This window comes from Maylandia zebra, linkage group LG12, assembly GCF_041146795.1.
Source record: "Maylandia zebra isolate NMK-2024a linkage group LG12, Mzebra_GT3a, whole genome shotgun sequence".
NCBI lineage: Eukaryota > Metazoa > Chordata > Actinopteri > Cichliformes > Cichlidae > Maylandia > Maylandia zebra.
Window position 1 is genome coordinate 26,303,181 of NC_135178.1, and position 9,504 is coordinate 26,312,684.

The window sequence follows — 9,504 nt, forward strand, 5'->3', positions numbered from 1 at the left end:
TGTGAAGATGAATTACCTCATGAGTCATTTACAACTGGCTACAACCTGTCAATTAGGTCTTTATTCACAAGCTTGAGATGTGTTCTCTTCTGGGATCTATTCTCCACACTGCTGCCCAGCTAGAAAAACATCCAGTCACTCCCCCGCAGCACCCCAAGTTAAATAAGGAAAACGGCAGCGTACAGTCCGAAGCCAGTCTACCATGAAAGGAATTATCTGTGGAAAATGTGCCTGGCAAAAAACCCGAACAGTCTCAATCGCTCCCATTACATTTTCCAGTTCAAATAGTGACGGGTGACAAAATAAGTGAAAACATTTATTTATTTATTTTCTTAAAGAAACCCATCAGCTGTTTTGGCCTTACACACGTATCCGTGTAGTTCCTGTAAAAATAATATGAAGTTTACAGTAAATGAGTCTAAGAAGGTCAAACACAGAAAAAAAAGTGCTGGTCTATACCAATATAGATATATATATCTCTTTCAACACTACTCCTTTCAACTGAGATCAGAGGGCACAGAAGGTATCACACCTCTCTCAGTAGCGCCCCTTTCTGGTCAGGGGGGGATAGACCAACCGAGCGTTATAACAGCTGCTTGTAGGCCTCCATCTTATGGAAGAGCGCAGAGGACGTGAAGATGGATATGGTTAAGCGCCATTTTCAGCCGCGAATGAGAATCGTAACAAACGCGCGAGCTTTCTGGATTGGTGTTTGAACCCTCATTAGAACTAAAGTGATCATTTATTCCCGTTGACCACTCTTTTTGATCTCCTAAAATGCATTATACATATTTTCTTCTTTGTTCTATGTTTATTTAACCTTTTAAACCATAAATTAACCTGCCGTGTTCACAGTAAGAGTACACTTTGGATTCAGATGATATGAATTCACTTTAAGAGGAAAAAAATTAGAGTTGGTAGGAAAAAAAATATACAACTTAGATTTTTTTTTTTTTTTTGGTTAATTTTAGCCAGAGAGGCCTGCGATAGTGGCGCAGAAAAACAAACAAACAAATAAATCAGTCTGCAAATAAAAAACAAATGCATCTAGTACAAAGGCAACAAAGAAAAAAAAAGGGTAAAGGTTTTTTGTCTTTACATTTTCATAACAGAATATAAGTCTTGCACCAAGATTTGCACACGTGGAAGTTGCATAAGCTGGTAAATACTTTATTGTTTCCAAGTACAACTATACAGACTGTTTCCCCCATGGGTTGAATGCCAACAATTGAATGAGGGCTGAAAAGTAGATCACTCAGCTGATAGCAGTGTTTCAGCACACCATCTGACCTTGGTGTGACTAGTGTGAAAACAATTACCTGGACATTAATGTGTGGTTGTCCGGGCAAGGGAATTATGCGCTTCAGAAATTATGTTTTATTTTTAAAGCAATCCTGCCTTTTTGGAGTAAATAACGTTTAAAAGTGGTAATTTTACAGTTTACCAGTATGATATCGCTACTCATTAATATATATCTACTAATGAAAAAACACGAGTTTTCTGATATATATATCTATAGACAAAGATGAAAATATTAACATATAAAAGTATATTTAGTTATATAAAAATACACTTCCGTACTTTCGTCATAAGGTGCTTTCACCAGGATTAGCATATGCAAGTCTACAGTCTGACCAGTCGCCCCCGACGACAGGGCTGCTTCTGTCCGCTGCATAGTTCCTTCACAAGGGTCACGGCCAAGAGCCCTACCCCTCTTCCACTGCTCACTGAAGAACAGCTGCTCTGCCAAGCACATTGACTAAGCATTGACTGCTGCCTGCTGGGCTCATTTTCTAGTTAATAGGAAAAAAAATCTAATTTAAATGGAAAGTGCATTTACATGTCTGGTGACAAAAATACTACATTTAAACTGAATAAAAGTATTATACTGCCCAGCACTATCATTACAATTTGCTGGTTTTCTATCAAGTCCTATATTTTTCTTTTTTGGTCTTTATTCTCTGCCTCGATCTCTTTGTGTCCCCTCCGCTCGCAGTCCCTGCAGCTCTGCCGGTGGCTGTGCTTGCCAATGCCACAAGCATAAAAAAAATGACAGAGCAAGGGGTCATTAACAAGAACTAATCAGCCTGCAGACAGGGGGACAGAGGGAGAGGAAAGAGTAGAACACAGAGTGAGTCAGGATGAAAACGATGAGGAGGTTAGGAGCAACTAAAACAGGGCAATATCACTTGACTTTAAAAATTACAGGTATTCAGAATTTGTAATCATACGAATGATAACGTAATATAAAATTTTCCCATTTGTTAAAGGCAAATGCATGTAGAGACTATGATTTTCCAACTTTATGCATTTGTGCCTTAGTATAAATCAATGCACCTACATGCAAGCACAGATTGATAATACATATATTCATGACCCACTAGTCTATGACAGGTAATGAGAAGTAAGAGGCAGAAACATGTGATTATTGCAGTATCCAGGAATATGAAGAAGCGGAAACAAGCCCTTTATGACCTTATGGCTCATTTGGCACACACACACACACACAAACAAAGATGAGCCAATCAAGACAGCAACAAAAGCAGACTAATACTAGGAGCAACACTACTATATACAGGTCTAAAGCAGCTTGTTAGAAAATTTCATTGGTTGAGCTACAAATTATGCAGCAAAATACAAATCACCTTGAGCAATTTGCATGACCACAACCGCATCAAACTGTTTATGTTAATAACACCTTCCACTTCAAGGAGAGTTGCAGTTACTACTTTGTCTGTTGCAAGCCAACTTTCTGCTTCGTTATTCCTCTCCGTATGTGTGTGACCTCTCCCTGAGCTCCTCTCAGAGTGTGCCTGACCTCTGCGCGTCTTTCTCCACCATCAACCGTGGAGGGACTCTGAAAATATCTAATTGTATTCATTCATTTTCTGCGCCTGGCAAGAAGAGACAAAAAGAGAGAGGGAGAAAGGGAAGGAAGGAGAGAGAGAAAGAGACGGAGAGCAGAGAGGCAGCACGGGATCAAGGCAAGGAGGGATATGGGGAAGAAGAAAGGACGAAGGGGGAGCATGGAAGAGAAAGCCATTTCTTCGCTATTACAGCTGAGACATCATTAGAGTCACTGTCTGTCCCTTATTGGAATAAATGCTCGCAAGCAAAGACAGTTAGTGAGATAGCAGAGGGACAGATTCCACAGAGAGAAGTGTTATTTCAAACTAATGGAAGTCTTTCAGATAAAACTGTAGGGTTTCATCCAGGATTTCTCCAAACATCCTCAAAAATGCTAATATTCCAAATTAAATTCTTTTGAGTAACTATCAAAGAGAAAACTAAAAGAGAAAGTTTAGATGTCTCACAGAGAGAGAGGGAGATTAAAAGATAAAGGTGCTATTCAGAAAAACAATGCAGTTAGCAAGTTTTTGGTCTCATGCTGCGGCCGTGAGAGACAACGATGGAACCAAGCCAACAAAACGGCAAGGAAACCCCCCTCAGCCTGCACCCAGATCAGGAACAACACAAACACCCGGCAGAAATTACTGTGGCACGGCGAGCACAAATAGCATTTCACAATAATGTGTAATTCAGTTATAATTTCGAATGAGAAAACTTTTGAAGAAAATGCAAACTTCACGGGGAAAAAAAGCAGAACGTTTTATTCCAAACACAAAAACTTCCAATCTGAGGCTCCCGGTTCTACGTTACTGACGGTCTGTAAGCAGGTCTACCGCAGTGTGCTTTGTATATCAGCGAGTGAAACTAAAGCATAGCTCACTGTTTAAACTTTGAGCCCTTTCACTTTTTCCGTTTACATCGACTTCAGACTTTCTCAAATCATTTAGCACGGCATGACACTTGAAATCAGACAAATTCATGTTTACGTTCCTGCGGACAGTTTCAGGCTGATTGATGTTGGACAGAAACAGATGTAGCAAAGTTTACGAGTCAAGCTGTTTCACCTGGCATTTCCATACAGAAGCTTTCTCTAGAAGAATTACTTCTGTGCATTTCAGGTGATTAAGTAAGCAAGCAGAGCACAGCACATTGCGCACACTGAAGTGAAACATCCAATTTGGTTAAATGAATTAAAAGCAAAAGAGGTTTTATGACAAAACCCAACTCAAAGAGCAGCGTTAGTGTGATGGATCATATCTCTTGGGCAATTTTCAAGTTCGAGGAAGCTGCAGTTTCACGCGGAGCAAAAAAGGAGTGTCGACAAATGGCTTTTTCTCTAGGTAGTAAAACAAGCCCTGAATGATTGTGGTCAGATACCAGCAACTAAGAATATGAGCTGATTCAAACATAGGGGGAAAAAACATGGAATTAACTCTTCTAATAACATTTCTGATGAATTACATGATGATAGCAGTAAATCAATTGGAAAGTAACGTGCGAATGAGTCTGTTTGTGATCAGGGACGCTGTAAATTCTTTCAGTGTGACTGGAAGCCTCAGAACAAAAGGCAGACGCACACAAGTTCCACTACCATGCCACACCAGCTTTCTACAGTAATGCATGAGGAAAGGGACTCAATATTTATTAACAGAGTCATCAATAACACACGTTTGCCATCTCTGCCTCTCTCCTTTTCTTCACTGCTTTTTAACATTACCTTTCTGGCTTCCTGCCTCAGACCTGCAGGGGTGAGAGTCAAACAAACTCTATTTGGGGTAAGTAGAACAGAGTGACTGGTGTTAGCATGAAAACCTGTTTTCTTTCCTCGGGCAACAAAGAGCCTCAGAAACAGATGAGATGCAAGAAACTATCCGTTTCTGTGATTTTACAGCGGACTCAAAGACAGTAAAAGTGCAACACGGATCACTACAACCGTATTTTACACTCTCACCGTTTCTTTTTTCCGCGTTCCTATGTCAGATCAAAGATCAAACGTAGATGTACTTATATTTCCATTTTTCTTTAAACCGTACTTTGTTTTTTGTTGTTTCTTTCTTTACTGAAACTTGTCAGCACATCTGGAAGATATCAAGTTAACAGAGCGGCAAGTCAAGTCAAAACTGTTTTGTTGGGGAAAAAAAAATGTGCAGACTAATGAAAGTGTGTCTATCAACAGCAGAAATCTTTAACTCAAACTTTAACTTAAAATTGTGTTTGCCTCTACTGAAGAAAGCGCTCCATAAATAAACAGCCAGGGTAAGCTGGAATAGGGACTAAGACCACAGCAGTCACGGTCTACGGTATATCAGGCCGAGAATCTACACACCCCGCTAGACTGGCCCCGACTTCAGGAGAAAGCTTACAGTCAGCCCTCCGTCTGTAAGCCTGACCACTAATTGTTTCAAGCAATAAATCATGTTTTCCCAAATTTCAAACTGAACGTAAATAGTTGTGCAACAAATTCAGCATATGCTATTAATGGCTTTGTGTTAAGCATTTTATTCAACAAATACTAAGTGCCATTGGCAGCTCAGTGAAATCTCTCTGTAAACTCAACCAGCAGCATTTAGACTTAATAAGCCTGAGACAAGGCTGTACAGTTTAACTCCATAAGGGACTTTTAGTGGGAAATGCTGTCTCAACGAATGTCCACAATGTGCACTGAGGTTAACTCAACGTTGTTGAAGTTTCAGTCTCAAGGACTGCAGCACTTCTCACAAACTTTCATTTTGCTTTGCTGAAGTTGCCGAGTTTGAATGACCTATGTTCTCACTTACAAACTGAGTTTTGGTGAATCTAATTATGTTAAACACATAAGTATCTTTATTTTCCTAAAATAAAAAGTGAAAAGCGCCTCTTTTCACAGTTACATTAACTGTTCCATTTTTTGACAAGATAGATGTCCTCTAAACTCTAAAGTAACAATTTATCTTCACATCTATGGAAAAAGTAACAAATAAATAAATAAATTTCAAGAAAAACGTTGTCTCTTTCAGAATAACAAAGGAGAACATTATTTTAAGAAGACAAATTATTGGTTTTCACACTAACCAGCCATCTCTTTACTAAGGCAAATTAAACCTTTCACAGATGACACAGTTAATTAGTATTCTTGTATTTAATTTTTGCAAAACATCTGTTATTAGTTTCTTTAAAAGCTTGAAAAACGCTGCTTAATTTCGACATGCTTCATTTACTGCTTCACTGTAATAAGTCCACACATGCTACAGTTCAATGCTGCACAAATGTAATTTTACAAACTATATTTCACATTGACTGTTAAACGTATGAACTAAAGAAACATTGATAACATTTTGCTTAATTTTCCAGCAACCCTTAAAGGTGATCCGAGAACAAATTTAACAAGGAGCAACTTAAAGAAGAAAAAAATAAAACTTGACCAATTAAAACTCTCAAAACTGGCGATAACGTCACTTCGGATTTAATCTACTGCGTGTTTTTATTATTCAAATGCGAGTTTGACATTTTCTGTCATTTTCTTTTTTTGCTGTGGTTACTCTGTACTTATGAAGCACTCCTTTAGGTATTTTTAGTTGTGTTGATATCGCCGAATGCGTCTAGATTACATTATGGTAACTGTCCTGAAATATGAAAAATTGATTCTTTAATCCTGACTGACATATAGGCTATCTGTGCCTACGATCAGTATCTTAAGTTTCTATATTGTGACGAAGCCATAAATGCCCTGAACGCAAAACGCACAAGCGACATAGAGAAGCCCTCCTCCGTAGTTCACAGGTCTGAGACATTTGGCCTGTTCGTGGCGTTACTCCTATAACTGGAGTTTTCCGAATGAAGCAAACACATGTAATCTAAAAGCGAGGAAATTAATTACCATATTTTGTAGGTAAATGGGCTTTTTGGATTTGTGCTGAGACTAATAAGATACAGGTGTTAATGGCTCCGGTGGGGTCGTGTCAAGCACAGCTTGAGTCCACCGAGGAGAGAAAGAACATAAGATAATGATCCTGATTGTATGGCACAGTCCCTCTGTCTGTAAGAGGGTAAATGGTTACTTTCCTTATCAGGACGATACTGACAGCGGGTAAAGCGAAGGAACATTAGGCTTTACAGGTTATGTCCGGGCCTTGTTACGCACGGTTTTAATCTATAGTTTCTCGGCAGGTACGCTTTTTATGAGCAGCCTCGCGCTGAAAATAAGACAGAGGGTTTTTCCTGTCCTTGGTTGTAGCATTTACCTACAGATGCTGGCATTATGCCCTCACTGCGGAGAATAAATACTGATGTGGTCCGGCAAACCTGAAAAGCCGTCGTTCGTACATAAGAGAAGGAACCTCGCCGTCCCTCCGTAGTTAAACCTGCCCGGTGAGAAGCCACTTACTTGGTGTTGGTTCGGTTCCAGAAGACAGCGTAGCGGTCGGCCACCACTTTGGAGCTTGGCTCCTGGCTAAATACACACATCAACAGCACCAAGCAGACGAAGACAACCATTTCCAATTGCAGCATCACTACAGCAAACTTCGGCACGTATTCCTCTTCAGCGTAGGTTAGTCAGTCAAGTTGCACGGGCGTTTCAACCGGGACAGGTGATGAGTCTCATTCACACGTGTCCGCGTGTTTCTGGCGCAGTTTGTGAATACTAAACAAATACAAATGCGCACAACATAGAAAACGAAGGAAAAACCATTAATGACAGTTCGGATGACACTTCTTCGGGTCGAAGGAAATGTGAAGTTACAAAAGCAACGCGTTTCTCGCTGACGCAGAGAGAAAGTTCAGATGAATCATGAGCTTTATTTGGTGAAGGTTGTCAACTCTAACAAATCCGTATCAAGGTGACAAAATATCTCTCCATCTACTGCACAAACAGTGATCAGCAAATGTAGGCACCAATACGCAGCACAACAGGCAGTGTCTTCTGTGGTGTGATCGTGTTCCTGCAGGGAGCTACTGGATGTAGCCTGTATCAGGGCAAATGACAGCTGCTGAACACTTATTCTTTACTCCAAACCGAAAGCGCAGGGGATTAGCCAGCCCAAGATATGATGGAGAAAAAAAGAGAGAGGGGGGAATCAATGTGTCCAATGACGCTGTAAGGCGCACGTCAGATGTCCATGTTTTCCAGGCAACTTTTTAAAGCCATACAGTCAGCCAGTCACTGAGAAATGAATGGGGAAAGCTGGACACGGTCTTTCGTTTCCAGCGTGAAAAAAAATAATGTTATCCTTTCCCGGCGATTTACCGGGTGTGACACGACCGATGCGGGGAGGAGTCCTTCTCGGTGTCGGGGAGGACAGAGTTATGTTTTCTCATGCGCTTCTGTCCGTGGAGGCGCTTGTTTATGGTCGCATCCCAAACTGTCCTCCTCATATATAAGCCATCGTGCGACGTGCAGGCATGAAAAAAATACTGCGTTCTCCCATGAGCGCGCTATGAAGTCTTCCTCTTTTTCTTATGTTTGGGTTTCAAACGCCGGGACACGCAGGAAGGTGAGGGCACAAGCAGGCAGCTTGAGACGCCGAGTGAGAGAGTGGGTTTGGTTACGACGGAGCGGGGGATAGTCCCATTGGTTTGAAATTATTTGAATGGGCGTCTCTCGAACAAAGCCAAGCCCCTCCCCCACCTAAAACCGAGCTAATTCAATTACCGAAAGGTAGAGCTGGAAGGGGACATGGAAAGAGGTGCGCACAGCTGGGACAGTGACCGCTTTTAGATACTCTGTCCACACCACGTTGTCAGCTCCGCTTGATAAGTGCGCTCGGCGCAATTTAATTACATGCAAACGGACGCAGCGGACCAAAGAAGACCATGGGCTCCAGTTACACTCTCATTTCAATTTAAGTTGCGTTTTTTTCTATTAACAAGAGGAAGCCTGTAACGAGGTAATGGCCAAGATGTTGACATAACAATACTTTTATACATAAATATATTAGATTTTATAAGGAAAAAGATAATTAATATTAACATGTTATTTTCTTTGTACTTTCATTGCCCATTATTTTTTTCATCAATCTAATTTAAAAAAATATATTTAATATAATTTTTTATATTGTATTTAATTTTAACTACTTTACCTCCACAAAGGTCAAATCTACAGTTAGAGGAGGAGGGCAGCGACACTTCTCAGCCCTTCTGTGTGATAGCGCAGTGTTGAGAGATGATGACCACGCATTGCCCGTGCAGATGTAGCGGGGCAGCCTGTTGCTGGAGCGGTTCGAGGAGCTGCTCCAGCGCCCAGACGCCCCGCAGTGGCGAGTCGCCGACTCAGCCAAGGACAAATTCAAGCTCGAGTGCGCCAGGGGAAGCGCGTCTGTCGTCGAGTTAATCAGACAAATGCTCACAAGGAGGATTTATGAAACTTTAGAAAATAAGCTGTAGGCCTAAACTCAGATGGGACATCCGCAGCGAAAATAATGTGTAATATGAACAGCCTATAGAGGCAAGAGTTATGGGGTGAAATTTCACCGATGGGGCCATTCGGAATGATTTTTAAATAACAGTAATAATATTGAAGACATACTATAAACTTTAAGGACTAAAATCTTTGCCCATCTTGTGTAAATGTAAAAATAAGTGAGATATTAAACAAAGCAGATATGATTTTTAAAGGGAGAGAGCAGGTGGAGGAAGTGGAAAAAGTAGTTCCAGTGAAAACAACAAGCACATTGAAGT

The 9,504-nt window shown here is 40.7% G+C and overlaps 1 protein-coding gene across 2 annotated transcripts in view; it reads right to left on the reverse strand.

The window, feature by feature from the left end:
• Window positions 1-8,367, reverse strand: part of efna5b (ephrin-A5b) — a 110,686-nt gene extending 102,319 nt beyond the window's left edge. For both annotated transcript variants that reach the window (XM_004547166.3, XM_004547165.3), the window contains exon 1: window positions 7,214-8,367. In XM_004547166.3, the coding sequence (XP_004547223.1) occupies window positions 7,214-7,338 (125 nt within the window). In that variant the 5' untranslated portion in view covers window positions 7,339-8,367. The remainder of the gene's footprint in view (window positions 1-7,213) is intronic.
• Between the last annotated feature and the right edge of the window lie 1,137 nt (window positions 8,368-9,504).